The sequence below is a fragment of the Erithacus rubecula genome (assembly GCF_903797595.1).
Source record: "Erithacus rubecula genome assembly, chromosome: 13".
Lineage (NCBI taxonomy): Eukaryota > Metazoa > Chordata > Aves > Passeriformes > Muscicapidae > Erithacus > Erithacus rubecula.
In genome coordinates, this window is record NC_136665.1 from 14,251,894 (window position 1) to 14,271,290 (window position 19,397).

Here is a 19,397-nt window from a genome sequence, read left to right on the forward strand (position 1 = left end):
ACATAGATGGAGAAAACTTCACAAAGCAGAGGCTACACTCAACCAAGTTTCACACTTTGGAGGTTTTAATGTTATTAGGCAGTAGTAAAACTCATTAAAGGATTCCTTCTCTTTTACTGTATCTCCTACAACAGTAGGTACATCTTGGACTTGATGACAACATCAAATTCCTCCTAAATTGTTAAGCAACTACAAGGTTCACAGTAACCAAGGGCCGAAGATTTCACACTCAGTGAGCTGCAAAGTAAGTGGACACATGCACACTTCTCATTTGCTTCCAGTCAGGCCTAATGTGAAGAGATGCTTTCCCAGCAATATTAAAGCAACATTAAAGAAGATTTGACTTCATTGTTTCCCAAGAAGATTAAAGGCCCTCCAAGAAGAGCTGAGAAGTTTGGGGCTCGTTCTGGGGTGAACCAGTTTGAATAGGCACAACACAGGGAGGATTCCTTTTTCTAGGAAAGAGGAAAAATAAAGTTTGGCTCCCTCCTCCATAACAGAAAAACTCTGAGTCCTCAGCAACATTTTTTTGGTGCTGATGCATATTCATACTGCACGACCTCAATTTTTTGCCTCAATAAAGGGTCCAGGGTTCAAAGATATAAGTCCAGGACCCAGTGCTACTGGAACATAGCTGGTGGGGCAAGGCACAGGGTGTGCAAAAGAAGAAGACCAGAGACTCTGAGAGACCCTAGAAAGAACTTAATGGCAAAATCAGCCTTCAACTGGCAAGTGTAATATCAGTCGTGATGTTCATGTGTATTATCTCTGCTATTGAACCCAAAGAGAACTATCTATGGGGTGAGTTAGTGATCATGGTGGAAAAGACACTCATGGTCATGCTAACAGCATATATGTGCATGTAGCAGAGTGGTCTAATACAGCACCACAAGTATTTTCTTCTGCCTCTAAAGACACAGACACAGGTTAGAGAAAACACAGACTATGAAAGTCCAACAGCCAAAGGCCAAGTTACTGTTAGGTTTAAATCAAACCAACATCTTTGGTGCAGGGTGTTTCTTTACAGTTACATGTCACTATCAGACAAGGACAAGAAGGCTTCACTCTAAGTGAAATCAGAATTATTATTCTCAGAAGAATAGAAAATAATTTCTTTTTGTATGTCTTTGCACAAACATCTTTCAGGACATGGCACCAGCTAAAGCTTGGTGACAGCAGAGACAAAGTTGCAATGAGGAGACTCCAGCAGAGCTCAGAATTCTGTTTGGTTCCCAGCTTTGTCCCCTTGTTCCCACCCAGGCTTAACAGTTCTTCACAGCCTGAGACACACCCTAAGGGAATATTTATTATAGTTGGTGAACCTCCCAAACTTTGCATCTAAAATGGCATGAACAAAAATAAAAATTAAGAAGATAAGGCTGTATGTTTGGCAGACATAGAAAAATTCTCACCAAGAAAACATCTCCCTTAAATGAATTGTTCAACCTCCCCAGTGGAGAGCTGCCAGTAGATATATCAGCACAACCAGACAACCAAGCAGATTTCTGGAGAGAAATAAGGAGTACAACTCACCCAGGTAGTTGTCATCCTCTGGTTTCCCTGAGTAACTGTGCTGACGCACATCAATATTAGTGGCACCAGCTGGGATGCGAACCACAATGTTATAACCTAGGAAAGATTTAACACAGGCATTTGATTTGTTTTCTACAGGGGAAGGGAAATAAGCTAAGTTACCTCACATTACACAAGCTGATACTTTTCATTTAGGGATAGCATAAATAGTTGTAAAATGGAATATACTATAGCTAGAAGGATTTTGTGTTTTACATCAGTGTTTTTGTAGATTAAGTGTCATAATGGCTTTTATAGACCCACATTTTTCACTATAAAGTTTTTAGCAACAGATTCTTACCATAATGCACCGTGTTAAATGTGCCTGCAACAGTTTTGCATGAAGAATTATCCCCACCACAAACACCACATTTATCTCTTCTTGCTTTTGAATTCAGCACATGATCACATCCAGCTTGCTTTAAGAGAAAAATTGAAAAAAATAGATTGAGCAAATACAGACTAGAACAGCACTGACAAATCTCCTAATTAAGGAACATAAAAGCTGTGTATGCAAAAGGCTGCTGTGAGATAAACTGGTTTGCTTCCCCACATTTTTCCACTGATTTACAGTGTGGTCACCCCACAAGATTTTACAACAAAAGGCTTTTTTACAAAGCAAGAATCAGAGCAACTGTTTGTACCGGGTAACGCACTCACTAGAAAAAAAATTCTTGCATAGATTATTCCCATAGAGAAAAGTGTGAAGAACAATCGTGAATGGAAATGTAGGGCTCTGGGGTCTGATCAGGAAGAACTGGGGCAAAGCACAGAAGGAAGCAACACTGGGATTCAGGCTGAAGCTCCACAGCCCTCAGTAACTTAGGGCAGATGTGCAAACATCTTGCACTTGGGTATGTCCCAAGAAGAGCTGGTGGATGTAAGATGAAGAGTGGCTGAGGGGGCTGGGAGTTCAGTCTGGAGAAAAAGAGGCACAGGAGACACTTTTGCATTCTCTACAACTACCTGAAAGGAAGTTGTAGCCAGGTGGGGGTCATGCTCTTTTCACAGGTAACAAGCAACAGGACAAGAGGAAACAGTCTCATGTTCAACAGGTTAGGTTTAGATTTGATATTAGGAAATAATTCTTCATCAAAAAGGTCGTCAAACACCAGAACAGGTTGCTTAGGGCTGTGGTGGGAGTCACCCTCCCCGGTGGTATTAGAAGACATGCAGATATGGCACTTGGGGACAAGGTTTAGTGGTGGACCTGGCAGCGCTGGGTTAATGGCTGGACTTGATCTCAAAGGTCTTTTCCAACCTAAATGATCCTATGATTCTATGTGTGGCTCTGGTAAATCTACAGGCTGGCACTAGTTTCAGACCATTTGGGGCTTACAGAGTCTGCAGATGCTGCTGGCATCCTCTGAGAGAAGAGAACATGCCAAGAGCCGCCAGGAGCACGGTGCAGAAGCAGCAGGCTGCCCTACCAAGTCCCCAGGTGGAGAGGAGGCCGTGCTCACCCGGCAGAGGCCCTGCACGCAGATGTCGTCGGTGTCGGGGCCGCAGGGCGTGCCGTCGATGACGCGGTCCCGCAGCTGGTAGTAGGCTGTGCTCCCCGCCACCCGGCAGAACAGCTTGCACCGGTCCTTCATCAGGACTGCGGGGAGGGAGGGACACCAGGAGCAGTTATCTGAGCACCCTCAGCCCCAGGCAGCAATCCAGGAGGCAGGAGCTGCCTTCCCCCCAGCCACTTACTGCCGCTGTATTTGGGAACCCAGCGCACGTTGGTGGGCAGCCCGTTGATGTTGAAGTGCTTCCCATCGAACTCGGCACACTGCTCATCCCGGAAATCCTTCTTCAGCTTTGAGCACGGCTCCGTGTTGCAGGATTTAAACTTCATGCGACGCCCCACGCAGTATTTCCCACCGTTTTTGGGTCTGCAGAGACAACACCAGGCTGGAAGTGAGGTGGAATTGCAATTCTGCAACCTGTTCAGTACAGGAAGGATTTGCAACAGCATTTTGTGTGCTCTGTCTTTCTGCATATCTTTAATTAATATCCCAGGCCGACAAGCAGGAAATGCTGTGTTGGTGTCTAACAAAAAAAAAAGCCCACATGCAATAAAAAGGGATGAAAAAGAGAATATTTGCTTTCTGATGGATGCCATGGTAGTGAGAGAAACCAGAAAGGAAGAGCAACATCTTCTTCCCCACCTGAGGATTTATTTTCACACTGAGAGATCTCACTCAGGCCCATGTCTACTTACAACCCCATCAGTCCCATGGATTTTGTGGCTGGCAATTTGCCTGTGATCTAGTGGGTTGCAAATAACTAAACATTACAGGAGAAAAGGCTTCCTTCCCTGCAGAGCTGAAAGGTCAGGCAGCACTTAGTCCTTCAGGATATCTAGCCCCAAATGTTAGAAATGTATTCTTCTCTCTTACACTGAAAAATTCATTGTGACTCAAGCAGCGGAGTTCCTGTGAAACAAATGAGAGAGAAGCACAGAACAGCTTGCCCTTGCCAAAAGATTGCCTGCAAAACTGGGAAAGGCAGGCAGACTTCCCACCACCCCATCAGTACCCCACTAGGAATGCTCACAAGTTTGGCAGAAGGAGTTGCTTCCCTGAGCAGCTGCAGGTGAGATGCTGAGCACCACCAGTTACACCCATGGGATTTTTCCTGCCAGCATCCTCCAGTCACTGAGATCCTCACTGTAGTGGTGCACACCCCTCTAGTCCTACCCTAAATGCCACTGGGTATGATTTGTCCTCAGGCACAGCCCTGAGCAATAGCTACAAACACCAGCTCTACCTGCTCTCAGGGCAGTTCTCACATGCCATGTGGAAGTGAAATGCCTGTCACTTAACAAAGGTTTCTGGTGTTTGCAATTAAGCAAGTACCAGTGACAAAAAGCCCAAGTAACTGCACAGTGTCCATTGCAGATTTCTGTTACAGACTGATTTTACTCCTTTGCAGTTCCTAGTGGAGGAATAAGTCTAAACCTGGTTTTTACTGATTTAGTCTGTTGTCCACCTTGTTGTCACAAACAACTTCAAAGAACTTACTTGATTACACTTGCAGGCACGATGGTCATTGCTGGGGGTTTCCCAATACCAGAGCCCATCCCATGGACTATTCCCATGCAGGCACGTGAGCTACCTCTAGCTACAAAGGGGCATCTCAACCACCTTACTACACAGCACACCAGGAAACTTGATAATCATGGCAGCAGCACACTCCAGATCTGGGTGAGTCAGAGTCATTCATGGGGGAATTAACAGGATTCATCATTTTCACTTCAAAAGCATTTATACTTCTGCAGTTTGGCAAAGCCTCTGAGTTATACAAACCTTTAAGTGGGCATTTCTTTTTAAAACAATTGCAATTACAACCTTTTTATGGCAACCACATTGCTTCCAATATAAATCAATTTAACTAAAATTAAACTCTTAACTATTTAGTTAAGGAGAATATGAAGAAACATGTAGGAGTATTTTTTGGTTTTTTCAAAGGTATGTCTGATAAAATCCAAAAATCCCAAGCTACTATTTAGTTTTTCCTTCTTTAGACATGACCCCTGAGATTGAGATAACATTGACACATGGACACACCACAAACTGAAGGATGTTAAAGTTTGCCACCCTGTTGCAAACTGTCAGCTTTGTAACCCTGGCAGTAAATCTCTTGCAGACAGTGCTGGGGCTGAAGCATACTCATACTTCTGACACTCAAAAAGAGCTCCAAACTCCCCTGACAGTTTCAGAGTGTTTTTAACCAGCATTGCTTCTCACAGAATCTGAAGGACAGAAAGAGCTGACCCTGAAAAACAAGTCACTCTCATATAACATCAATTTTCAATGTAATGAAGAAATACAGCATACTTCATTCTGTGCAATATTTTTATGGATCATCAACAATGTACCACAGAGACAGAAGAGAAAGCAGTACATGCATAGAAACCTCCTTGTTTTGCTTCCATTTCCCTGCTCTCTGAATCATCTATTAGACCAATTAGCAGCCAATGTGGACCCACCTTCAATCCAGTATCATTCCCCTGACAAGTTCCTACACACACCCCAGACCCACTGCACTCCTGCCAGCAGCCCAGAAACTCTCAGACCCAGGAAATGACAGGGTCTCATCCCCATTCCCACCCCAACAGGTCTGAAATAATGATGATTAATCCATCACCTTGAGCACTTTCACTTGCAGATTTTGACGCAGCTCCCAGCAGTCCAGGAGCACCAGGTACAGATACCTTGCCAAGAAGTGCTGTTTTGGGGGTGCTTTGCACCTGCCCCATGGGCAGCAGCTCTGCCTGGGAGCATTGAGGTTGTCACAAGGAGAATTAACTGCAGGGCACATTTGCCCATGTACCTGTGCATCTGTGACTGCAGAAAAATCTGTGAAGCTCCAGTGTGCACAGATCAGTTTGAGATATCCTTCTCTGCATTCCAGGAAGTCCTAGGACTGGGCATTGGTTGGTGGCTAGCACAGTTATTGATACATGTGTTTACATGTCAGCCACAAGCTTTGTCCACCAGCCAGGCTGAAATTCCCATGTGGGCAATCTCAGTGGGAAGGGTCTGCTCTGGTTAGCAAACACATTCCATCAGGGTATGTCACAACAGTCTGCTGCCATTCCAGAGGCTTACAGCTCTTCCTGCATCCTGCAGGATACTCATCCATGTAGGTGCCAGAGCACTCTACAGAGAGAGGCAGGAGCTGCAGCTGACTTTCTGTACCAGAGAGGGAATGGATGTAATTTTCAATGCCAGATTTAACACAATCTTTTACTGGAAACAAGATCCCACCCCAGATCCTCCTTCAGAGAAAAATCTAAACCATCTTTCAATAGAAAAGACTTATTGAGAATTATTTCAGACCTTACTCGAGATATCTGGATTGGGTTTGCTGCCTTCTACAACAGAGGAGAAACTGTCTGGTTTTGAAGTACTTTGAGAAGGGGAAAAGGCAAGAGAGCATCTAGTGGGGTCTCATCCATTTGTGTCATTTTAGCAGCCCCGTGATAATGGAACACATAGTGGGAGCTCTCACACTATGGTGTCAAATTACAGGCACAAACCAACCATCAGTGAAAAGCTCTGTGGATGGTGCCAGGCCAGACTTCTCCCTCCTTGTGAGGAGCTGGAGAAGAGAGGCCAGTGTCAGCACAAGGCTTAGGAAAAGGGGCCTGGAAAAGAAACACTATAAATCATAAGGATTTCTCATGCAGCTTGGTGCTGAGTGTGTTTAGGTGCTTTCTGCAAATCCCATCCACAGCAATACACCTACTGAAGCACCAGGACACAAACCACAAGCTATCAGGGAAGAAGGAATTTCAAATCCCCTGACTAGCCTTTAGGATAAAAGAGATTTTCTATCACAAAAAGCTACCAGTCTGAATAGATACCTCTCAGAATACTGGAATACATCTTGCTGATAGCATCTACAGTTTCAGCAGCAGAGCTGGCAAGATGCTTTGTTTTTGTCTTTCCACAGCTACCAAAGACCATATGGAGTGTGCTGACTCAGCACAGCCAGATGAGAGCTCTTTGCACTTGTGTTTTTCTTAGCATTGTTTTAATTAACGTGCTGGTGTCCTACTCTCTTAGCCTCAACTTTTGACACTTGCCCAGCTGTGCTGAGCAGCCTCTTCTGTTATTACCACTACTGTCACAGGTATAAGCTCTCCCTTCTCCCATTAGCAGTGATGAAACTATCACTGGCACATCCCTAGTGGCAATTTCCTTGGCAATAAACCATCCAACACCAGTGATGAGAAACAGGAATCTTTTTAAGACCCCTCAGTGCAACCAGCTCCACAGACCCCTCTCCTCTCTGTATCTCAGTCCCAAATAAAAGCCCAGAAATCCTCCTGCCCACCCCTTCTGCAAGAAGGCAGTTAAACAGAAACCAGCACAATTCACAATTTACGTAAACAGGCTGTTTTCATACCAGTTGCTCAAGCTATTACTATTGCACCAACTACATATTTGTCTCCTTGAAGCCCACAGCAAAATTCCCCGCTGTTTCAAAGGGTGCAGGATTTTGCATTCCAGGCTGATAGCAAACATTTTTGAGTGCCACTTTTTAATGGGGCACAGATTTCTGCTGAGGTTTGGCTAGTCTGCACCAGCTGAAGTGTAACTGTATAAAGGATCAGCCAAAAAGCTGCAAAACCAGACAAAGCAGGAATAAAACAGTAGAAAACTTTATTATAAAGGCCTGTAGGAACAGCTGCAAAAGCAACTGAAGCAGGGGTAAAATGGTGAAAAGGGAAGGCTCCTTCCTTTGAGAATCACAGCACTGGAGAAAGAAAAACACCTCTGGAAGTGGGACCCCAGCTGTGCCTCTACAGGAAAACAGAAGGTAATAAACCCATGGAGGTATCAGCTTTTTATCCCTCATTGTTGAATGGATCCCTTTTTACAGCAATTCACTCACACACCAATGACCAGATCCTGCCTCACCCATGCCAGGCAAAGCCACCCATCCCCAGGGCAGAGCCACCTGCCCTTGTCACCCACAAGGACTGGGGACAGCCAAAGCTGCTTTCAGCCCATTGGGTAACCCACACTGCTTTCCCCAGTGGCCCTGTGGCTCTCCTGTGACTCACTCGGGCCGGTTGCACTCTCGAATCGCCGTCTTGATGCCGCCGCCGCAGCTCCGCGAGCAGCTCCCGAAGGGGCTCCAGGTGCCCCAGGCTCCGTCTGTCACCGGCGCCTCTCGCTCCTTGGGCACACACATGCCAAACCTGCAGTGCTGCAGAGAACAGAGACATGGCACAGGTGGGACAGTGCTGTGCATTCCAGGTGACCAACCTGGGCAATGAGACTCGGCCTCACTTATTTCTCAATGATTTTGTAATCAAATAAAACTGAAGTACTTTATATTTTTGTCTGTCATCCCCCCTTTTTATTTTTTCTCTGTATACCCTTAAATGGCAAAGTGAAGGCAAGGTGCTGAGTCTGTGGAATGATTTATGGGATGAAAACTGAGGACAACAGCAACCACTGAATATTCCCTGTTTCCTGGTGCTAAGCAGCACAGCAAGCTCACAGCACTGGCTTTTCAAAAAGCTGCTTTATCTGATTTCCTGGAGAGCTGCAGAAACTGTGCTGTGTCAGGGGAGGAGGCAGGCAATGAGGAGAAATACCAGGGAAAAACTCAAACCTCCCCAAAGCAGAAAACTTCCAAATCCAAAAGGCAAATAAAATAGAAAAATTAATTCCTCAACCCCAAGTGGTTTTTTTTTTTTTTTTTTACACTCAGACATAACATGGGACTTGCCAAGACCTGGTATACACTTCTGTTTTCCAGCTATGACTCGTTTTCTTTTGTTTGGAAAACTGGATTAAGTTGGTTTGGCAAGCCCCCATCCCTGTTTCCATGATATAAATTGTCTTCTTTGGGGCATGTTCACTAGATGGACTACACAGACTTCTGCAGAAGTGAGGTCTAAGGAAGAATCACATTGTGGCCTTATCAGAGTAGGTGGAAAATGTCCCCTCTCAGTGAATAGTGCTTGCTACAGTTGATTTAAACCCAGAGATATGCAGATGCCTAAATCTTTGTAATTATGGGAAGCTGATTGCTCACAGATTAGAAGAGGCTACAGAACACAGGTAGAGAGCATCACTAAAATACTCCCTATGCACCAGGAGCTGCTCAGATCTGATGATCTTTATGGGAACAAAGTCAAATTTGCCAATGCACTGTGTTTTTCCAGCCCTTCCACTAATATCACAGCAAGGTTTTGTCAAGACACACCACAAGCTCATCCTGCTTTTTTAGCCTTATGAACCATCTTGGACAAAAATATCTAGAAAAACAGAGCAGAATCAAGCTGTCCTGTCCCACAGGACACCAGCTCTGCTGCACATGGGACACCTTTTGCCCATGAAGGCTGACTTGTAACATAGCTCTGCTGATGAAGAAAGCTTATCTCAGGTGCATTTGCCCATGGACATAGTTTGCAAGACAGCTGAAGAACTCATAATTCAAGTCCTGCATGTGGTGTTTGCTCAGAGACAAGCATGGTCCCTAGGCTGCAAAATGCCCTAGATTTGCTTTCATCTGAAGATCTGATTCCCCAGATAAAACTGAGTAAAACCCATCTGCTATAGTAAAGGACAGCAATAAAATCAGCTGAAATGCCTGTTTCCTTGCTGCAGGACAAACTCTCACAATGCACAACTCCTCCTGGTATTTAGAGGTTGAAAACCTGAAGGTTGGGGTCCCTATACAGGTCCAAACAGGTCTGACAGCTATCATTAAACAACAGAAACACATAACACCAATCCAACAGTGCTGTCCCAGTGGAGAACTTCTTGCAGCAATGTTGATGCTCACAGCAAATATCTAACCAAAGTCATGCCTGGCACCACTGACCCAGGGAAGATGACTGAATAGCTAACTAGTGAATGAACACAGCTAACAGACCGTGACACAACCTATATATCTCCCATCCTATGGTTGAGTATTAACCAGGAAGTCATCTACATCCATTGATTTTATTAAAAATTTGGGGTTTGGAGTTGATGGCAAAGCCAAGCAGGGGAAAAGAGCAGCTGTTTTAAATAAATGGCAAGATTATCTTATGAAAACGCAATGGTGCTTCTTGGAACCACACTGTGAACAGTCTGGCTGTGCAACCTTTGTGCCTTTTGCATTTTAAAAATAATTTCTATGTTGAGATACAGCAGAAAGACTAAAAAGCCTGCCAGGGTTCTCTTTACTATAAGCTTACAGCTCACAGGATGAAGAGAATAAAAGGCAGATTGTCTGGAGCAAATTCAAAACATCTTAGACACACAGTGGAGCTGCAGAGCACTGGCAGGGATGGAAGACATTACAGCAGACTTTCCTTTCCTTTGTCTTGCCACTGGAGCTCCAGATAATTCCCCAAATCCAGCTCCCAGCCTTGGGCTGGCTGGCTGAAAGGAGTAGCAGGGGGCAGAAGGGGTTGTGGAGCTCCATGCATGCATAACAGACACACTGCCTGCTGCCACAGGGCAAACCATTGCTGCTCATCTGCCCTTCTGCTACCATGCTTTAAACAGCCCTGAAAACCACAACTGAGAGTGGCTCAGATTTACAGCCCACTTTATCTTCTTTCAGAGATTTATCTCCACCCAACAATGAGCAGGTTCTGTGGAACATGGTAAAACCATCACCCAGCAAAGCCAGACTCTGGGCTGGGCTTATGGCTTGATTTAGCAGTATCAGATTCAGTGTCCTCACATGCAAAATATGAGTAAGTTAATACTTCAATGTTTTTTAATGCCCTTGATTTAAGAGCAAATTTAGAGCCCAGTTAAATCTACATCCCAGTAGTTTTAGCTAGATTTTTTTTTTTTTAGCTATTCAGGCTCTCTTATTTCCAAAGATATCTCCATAAAAATGGTATGGTATTTTCTCCATCTGCCAACACATACAGCACGGGCTTTAAACATGCAGACTTGAGGCATTAGTCAGCAAGTAGCAGTTTGACAGGGCTCTTGGCCACAGCAGAGTACCAAAATAGCAATTTACTCCAAGGAAAAGCACTTCAGACTTGCACCCCAGCACTTTACAGGCCTAAGTAAATACCAAGCAGGACAGAGTTTATGATGATCCAAACTTTAAGCTTGAATTAGATGAACACACAGACAGAGAAATTACTCCATAAAGCCCTTTGTGAGAGCACATTTAAATGCCCAAACACGAGTGGGCTGCATTATCTTTCTTTAAGAGCCCATCTGCTCTCAGCTGAGACGTTCACACTTGTCTAGTTTGTCTAAACTTGTCAGAATGTCTAAATTTGTGGCCTGAAATGTTTTTGCTCACATGGTCTTTATTAGGAGCCATGCAGCTGGACACTGCATGACAAGGGGCAGCTCTGAAGGAGTGCTGATCTGCTCAGCAGCTGCTGTTTGCACATCACTCTGGTCATATCCAAGGGTAAGTGCAGGTTTGCTGCAGTCCAGATTTTTGGAATTTCAATAAGATTTCAAAGTTATTGCTGATCTTTCAGCAGCAAGCAGATCCCAAGCATACCAACAGAGAAGTTGAGAGCACAAGGTCTCAAGTCACAGGGATTCTGCAGGCACCTACTCTCAAAATGAGGATTTTACACAAAAGCTTAGGCATTCCAATTATATCTCTAATGTAATCTAACATTCTCAACATAAAAACAAACCTGCAATTGCACTTTTCCCTAAGAAAGGAAGGAAAATTAATACATGATGCTCATTGGCCTGAAGGAAATCATCGAACAATTGAGTTTTCAGACACATGCATCAAAAGATAAATTTCCAAAGAGTTCCACAGCCTGCGTGGAAAACTATAGTTAAAACAGCACCCAGAATTTTTATTAAAGTACATTTGACAGACTATGATTTAAAACTTTGACTCTTTCTAAATAAAACATTATTATTAATGTTGATCTTAGGAGCAAGAAAAGCAAAATTCTAAGCTATACCATGTAGAATAACATCACACTATTTTTACTAGACACAGATGGAGAATGGTAAGAACCACTTAGCATTTTTATTCAAAAGCTTCAGTATCTCAATAAAAGAAAAATCCTCTCAACTATTTTTCTACAGATACGAACAACTAAAAATTAAACACTTATCCTAGAGACCACAATGCTAGCTGGAAATTAACATTGCACATGGAAATGGAAAGTTTCTATGAATTACTGCTAAAAATGTTCCATACAGAAAATGTCAACTAATTCTATATTTTACTCTGAAGTTGTCAAGATGAAAAGCCAGCTGACAAGTTTATGTTACACAGAATTACTAATTGCTCACATCACATAGGCAATTTCTAACAAAAGCTTGGGGGAGCTTTGCAAAAGTTTTGGGCAGAAGTTCACTCAAGGGCAGTAATTTAAAAAGGTAAGCACCCCAGAGGGCATACCTGCTTTAAACAATGTTATGTCAAGCAGTTGACTTAAATCATGTTATCCAGGCACCACCAGGCTTAAAACACATCAAGCTGCTTTGGGCTTCACCACTGCAGTCAGAGCAGTGCCCCACACAGCTGGCACTGGGGTAGGATGATTTTGACTGACATGCTCAGCCTGATCCCAAGGAAATAAAACCACAAGATACAAACCACAAGGTATTACAAACCTTTCCAGGCTCACATTCTGTCCCATCAGCCCAAGGTGTGTGCTGGGTTCGACATCCCTTGTGAGCACCATCAACGTTGATACACCAAAGTCGCCGACACTGCATCTGCTTAAGTGATTGCAGAGATCAAAACATTAAATATCTGCCACATGCCTTACCAGACAGATGATCTTTTATGAAATTACCCCCCTAGGATTTATCATTAACTCACAAGCTTGACAGTAAGTTGATGGATTGTGAGTCTGCCATTCATCCAACCCCAGGAGACATTATTTTGCTCTGGCAAAACCAGGAAAAATAAAGTGTGAAATTTCACTTACCATATAGGGGCACACTTGGGATCCGGGTCCAAAAATTAACTCACATTGTTTGTTGACGTCATAAATCAGCCCTGGGAGCTGCTGAGGCAATGTGTAAGTTCTTGATGAAGGTTCATCAAGCAAACACTCCCCATAACCAGTGCTACAACACAAACCAGAATAATGATGTTAAACAGGAGGTGGTGAGATCAGAACCCACTTATGTTTGCCTGAATTAGCCTTAGGGCAGTTGCACACCATGTTTGCCATATTTGACAAGCACTACAAGAGCTATTTCAAACTCAAGCAGAGGAGGGTGTGTTACCCATACACCATCACCCCTGTGCTGTGACAGCAACCATCCACCACAGCACAATCAGCTACCATGGCAAAAGCATTTCTGAGTGTGCATTTAGTTGCTGAGCAAGCACTGTCACATTTTTATAGAGAATTCACGAAGAAAAAAAAATCACTGATTAGCAGAACTGCCCGAGGGATTGAGCTCCTGGATTTGCCAGAACACCATCATTCTGTTCCACACCACAACACACGGGAAGGCATCACAGCAAAATGGGCAAATCACTATGCATCAAACTGACCCGTGGGCTCCTGGAACGGTGTTCCCACCACGGATTAGTGCCAGGGCTTTATCTTGACCTGTGGAGCAGAAAGGCAGATTCAATCTGCCTTCTAAAACACAGCTCCGTATCTGGGCCACAAGGCTTGGAAAAGTCATTCTTCAGGTTTGAGGAGAACACACATTCCTTAAAAGCAATATCCATGGGAGAAGACTTATTCTTCCCCATTGAGAGGCTGGTCCTTGCCAGCTTATCATGAGGCTGAACTGGCAGGGACTGGATGCCAGGGGTGCATTCCTGCTCTATGTAAAGGATGCGTGCACACACAAATCCCTCTGATTTCCTCCAAACGCTGCACACTAGGACTCCAAATTAACTGAAGAACTCCTTGGGACACAGGGACATGTGAAAACAGCCCAACACATGCATATGCAAGGCCTTACTCCAGAAATTCAGTGATGTATTTCCTACTGCATTTTGACCACATCCAGGGATTGGTATAGAAGTTCAGTGTTGGTGCCATGACATGCTGTTGATTTTTACCTCCATCTTCCTTGCACTTGTGATTGTCATCATGTGGCATGTTAAATCTAAGAGGAAAAGAGCAGAGAAAAGCAGAGTCAGTTAAGATACAAACTTCAAGTATTTAGCAGAGCAAGGGCAACAGTGTGAACTAAATGCAAGCAAATCCAAAAATTTTTCCTAAATATGCTGCTGATAGATGTAATTATACAGAACAAAAGTATTTTTATTCCATATAAAAAAGTAATTTTATACAGAATAAAAGTATGAATACACACATACTCATAATAAATTCAGGTGTTAATGAACAGGGTTCCTAGCACTCATCTGGAAAAAGCTGTGCAGCACCCTGCTAAGCTCTCCACTCCATGACTGCATATATTTAGCCAGAGAAGTGTCCAGGGAGCCTGGAGCAAGATGCAAATCCAGTTGCAGTTTCCTTTTCAGCTGAAAGTTTCTATCCTGCAGATGGGCTGGAGTTTGGCCCCTCCTTCATAAAAATGGTAAATACTCTGGAACTGCCCAAAACTCCAAGAGTTGATCTGAGGGATTTCTGAAGGAGATGATTGATTTGAGTCCACTGACTGCAGACTCTCATGTACACAGGCAATACCATGTTGGATGCAAAATATTTTCTAATGTAGTTAAATACCCTGGGCCACACTGGTGCCTAAGCAGGGTTGCACCAGGGATAGACTTGGCTCCTACACTTTATGTGGCAGGTTTACAAAATGCCAGCAAGCATTGGTATCAGCAGAAACCAACGTGAAGTTTGCAGCACATGACACCTTGAAGAATGTGGTAAATTCACTAATGGAGACAGAGCGGCTTAAAGCGCTGTGCTGTTTGAAGTGGGGAAGGGGAAGTGACCTGGTGTGATCCTGTGTTCCAAGGCTGGGGAGTTTGTATTCCATTAAGATTACCTCCAACAAACCATCTTTTCACTCTGCTCTCTGAAAAAAAGAGCAGAGAGGTGTTTCCTGCTCGGGAGCACTGCTAACCCCTGCCCCCCAGCAGCTCTGGGGTAGCATTAGTGAATGAATTAGCCACAGGTTAGGTGTGGGGAACACCAAAACTTTGGGGACTTTCTGTCAGGAAGTCTCATTTAAACAAACACTACTGTGGTTAAAAATAGACTGTCTCAGCCAGCTCTCCATGAAGAAAAACAGTTTAGAACAATGAGAGATCTGTTCCCAAGTACTCATCCATCCCACACCTACAGACCTCCAGTGCAAAGCAAGCGTGTGGTGGTTTAGGACTGAATCAGCTGCCTAAGGCTGTAGCCAGGGATAAAGGACTATGTGATCTAAGATGATGTTTCTCATGACTGCTTAGTAGTAAGAAAAAGATAAAAAAGTTTGAAAGAAATTTCCGCTGGAGAAGGTGAATGGCAGCATTTCTTCTGGGGATGTCCAGCAGCACAAGATTTTCTATGGTGAAACAGTTCAAGAGCTGATTCAAGATCACTTATACACCTCTCAGATGTCCTAAGTTACTCCCTCACATACAGCTGCTGAACTGCCTTCACTAGCACCACACAGTGCTGTAGGACAGCAGGCTGAGGACCTGCTCTCAGAGAAGACTTCAGTCCCAAAACATAGTTCAGATGTGCCAGCATTCCTTGCCTCCCCCAAGGCACCCCGTACCTCCCATCTCTGCCCAAAAACCTGGCTAGTTGAAATGGCTTGGTCAAGACATCATTGCTGAGGTGCTGTTTATGGTACTCTGTCATTCATCCTCCTCAAAACATGGGCCTGCTGGCTTTGTTGCTCTCATCTACCTCCGTGGCACATCTTCTAGCCAAGTATATTGATCTGCCCTAAAATAATTAGGCTTAGCAGCACCAGGTCCCAATATAGCTGGTAAGCCCTAGTTAGCATAAATATTGGGCTATTTCAATGTAAATGTATTTACATAAAACATACACATGGCCGAGTTCATGTGCTATTGTGAAAGCAGTGCTCAGTCCGTTATCTTCACTAATGGAACAGCTCCTGTATGGGTCACAGACTGTGCCCAGCTCTGCCAGACCTAGGAGAGAACACAGAGATTTATGATAGAAGAAGAAATGTCACTCAGTTAAGCACAGGCAACTAACACTGTCACTACAAAAAAAGTTATTAAAGACATAGAAAAGTTTTTCCTTACCCAGAGTATCACATTTGTCGTGCGCTCTACAAATATCCTGTCTGAAAGCAGAACAGACCTGACACATTAATTCTCAATGCAACAGTGAGTTAAGGTACAAGAACAGTAACAACAGCAGAAACAACTCTTGGTCCTCCAATGGACCTTCTCATGCTGGCTTGCCACATCATCCTGAGTCCAAACTAACTCCCCACCATAGTCAGAGCTTTTCATCTTATGCTAAACCCATGGGCCTCCCAAAATGATTTCTTTTTATGGTGGACACATGCTCCCACAACTATAAGTATCATTACATCTACATCAAAACCTGAACATTTCCCATACATTACATGCTCACAACCCCTGACACACAACCTGCTACATGAGAATATTCACCACACCTGGTAACAAGCACAGCTGTATCATGCCGAAGGTGACTTCCCTCTGGGTGGTTTTGGGACTGCTGCCATTGGCAGAAGTTTTTTAATGTTGTCTGGGCATTGTAAGATATTGCAGGGCCATCCTGATAAGCAACAAACAGAAAGCAGTATTTTAATTATGCATGACAGTGCTCACTACAAATGCCATTTTCAAGCAGAAGGTGAAGAAAATTTTCATTACCTGCTCATTATGTATCACGACCAATTTTACAATAACAATATTAATTAAATTTCCAATGCTTGGGTCTTTGTAGATAGAAGCCACCTGTTTAAAAAAAGCAATATTTGGAATTACTGTTAACATTCAAGGAAACAAGCAATTAAGACAACATTTTGCAGTTTTTTTCTCCTGAGCTGCTGTTCTGCCTTGTTCAGTGCTCTGATGCTACTTGGAGAGACCTCTTGGCAGAAGCACAATTTTAGAATGAAAAAAAACCTGCTGGTATCACAGAAACCCAACATTTCCTTTTGCTTTAGCACACATTTCACCAAATTAAAGGATCATTCTGCTCTGAGACACAAAGACCACCAACCAAGACTGTCAAAAGCAACTTATTCTTCCAAGTGCCTGCTTCTGACATGGCATTTTCAGACTACATATTCACTGCACTTCTACCCAAACAGGATGAACATCCCTCCAGAGACACAGATATGTTGGATACCCCTTACCAGTCACTCTGCATCAACAGAACTGCCTATCTGGAAATTGCACTACTGCATCCTTGTACCTGCAGCTGCTAAGGTGCTTGTTCTCAGACTGGAAAGCAAACTTGAGAACTATGCTAAGGATCAAGGTGACCACAGGCTCCTTCTCCTTGTGACAGTAAGGAAAGTCAGGCAACTGCATAATCTACCAGCATCAGTCCCCTGGAAGGCACAGTGCCCAAAGTACCTTTTCAACTCAGCTGTTATTTCACCTGGGCTTAAATAAAAAGAAGAGTGCAGCATGTGGACTAAGCAACCAGTGATATTGCTCATGGTGTCTGATGTTCAGTAAGCTGGAAGAGAGAGGTGTGAGAAGGATCAGGAAGCATGATGGATCTGGGAAAGAAGACTCCAACCAGTGTTTTCCAGCCACATTTTACCATTTTTATCGTAACCCCAGTGTTATCTCCATGCCTAGGAAAGGCAAAGTGATGGCATTGCATATGCACACAGCAGAGAGGGGCTGTGACCACTAGAGAATGATTTGTGGATGAATCTACTCGCCCTGGATGAACACTCACTATTGACATCAGGGTTAAGACATAGTGCTGTAGGTTGGCTCCGTGGTAGGCGACCATCCTGCTGTCAGCCACCACCATCACCTCCACAAAACGTGGGTAGGACAAGAACCGCTTCGTTCGCTTGTGGCTCTTCTTTTCACCAATGGTCCCTGTTTTGTTGCTGTCCCCAGAAAAAGAATTCACTTCCAGGCTGTGTTTCAACATCTCCACGTCAGATAATATGCTGCTCTCTGCCCACTGCCTTCTCCAGTGTTTCCGCTTGTTCTTTTTGTGACTGTGGTCATGATCTATGGTTAAAAGGCAGAGAAAACATACAGTACATTCTGGAGTGAATAAAATTAATATCACATGTGTGTTAAGTCTAAACACCTATTACCTCCACAAAGTTGTGTGGGCTTGCTCCAAACAAGAAAGGAACTGAAACAGAAGCTCTCTGTGGAAGCCCACCATGTAATCCAACATCTAAGGCTTCATTTTTAAAGCCACCTTGGGGAAGGCAGTAGCACTTGGAGGTGGACATTCCCTGCAGCAGAGCCAGCTCCTGGCCCGTACAGGAGGGATGGAGCCCTGCAATGGTAATTAGCCACTGCAGCAGCAGCCTGAGGATTCTGGGCACGTCCAAGGTGGCCAGGAAACCACAGGAAACAAAGGTCCAAATCCTGTATTTCTAACTCAGGCATGAAGGACGGCAGGATTTGGCCTTCACAGCAAAGCAATTATATATGATTTATTTCTGTCTCTAACAATAACACGGCTGGGCTTCAGTTCCCCCCCTCCCTTTATTATTCTGTGCTACAGGAATGGTAAAGGTCATCTAATAGCACAGCTGCCACTGGTGAAAGAATAGAATTCAGGAAGTTTCACATATACTGCTTTTGATATTCAATTAGACCAAACATAAAAGCAGCCTGAAAATATACTCCATGCTGATACAAAGACGACAAAGTGAAGTGGGAGAACAGGCATATATAACATATGGAACATGTACAATTAAGATTTACCATCTGATTAGTATGTAATTATAGCATTATTTAAATGTAAGAGTAAAATCAGGCTTATTTGATGCCACTTAATTTTTAATCAGTGCATCATAGGAAGTAGCTAATTGAATGTGATTCATCCACGAAAGACTGTTCACTTCTGCATTTAATATAAAGCCAGATCTGAACCACTCATCTACGACTCCAGGCTACAACCCTCATGCTCTTTGTAGCTTTAATTTCACTTCGTCATGGTGGTGAAAAATATCACATTTCCTTATCTGACCCATTGAGTAGGTTAGAGGAAGCATAATATTAGGGAACAAAGGAATATTCAATGCTCAAACAAGATTAAATGATAGGAAACTTCTTAGTTATTTTTCCTGTGTAGTTTCCTTTCAGGAATATTTGTAATAATTTCCAAAAAAATGAATACAGTTCTGCAGTGTCACAGCAGGCAGAGAGGATCAGCCAGCTTCTACTTGTCTAAAAGATACTATCCTTTTACCCTACATGTAAAAATGCAATAGAGTAGTTAAGAATTAAATCCTGTCTACTCTGCACTACCTAAGTCCTCTAAA

General features: G+C 43.6%; 1 protein-coding gene across 1 annotated transcript in view; it reads right to left on the reverse strand.

Annotated features, from left to right (window-relative positions):
• The window catches only part of ADAMTS9 (ADAM metallopeptidase with thrombospondin type 1 motif 9), a 77,856-nt gene that overhangs the window by 45,087 nt on the left and 13,372 nt on the right, over positions 1-19,397 (reverse strand). The window contains 13 exon segments of the mRNA XM_079316642.1: positions 1,534-1,629; positions 1,874-1,991; positions 3,036-3,172; positions 3,271-3,452; positions 8,138-8,283; positions 12,645-12,749; positions 12,965-13,106; positions 13,965-14,111; positions 15,969-16,074; positions 16,192-16,232; positions 16,572-16,693; positions 16,792-16,875; positions 17,837-18,123. Coding sequence (XP_079172768.1) covers positions 1,534-1,629; positions 1,874-1,991; positions 3,036-3,172; positions 3,271-3,452; positions 8,138-8,283; positions 12,645-12,749; positions 12,965-13,106; positions 13,965-14,111; positions 15,969-16,074; positions 16,192-16,232; positions 16,572-16,693; positions 16,792-16,875; positions 17,837-18,123 — 1,713 coding nt within the window.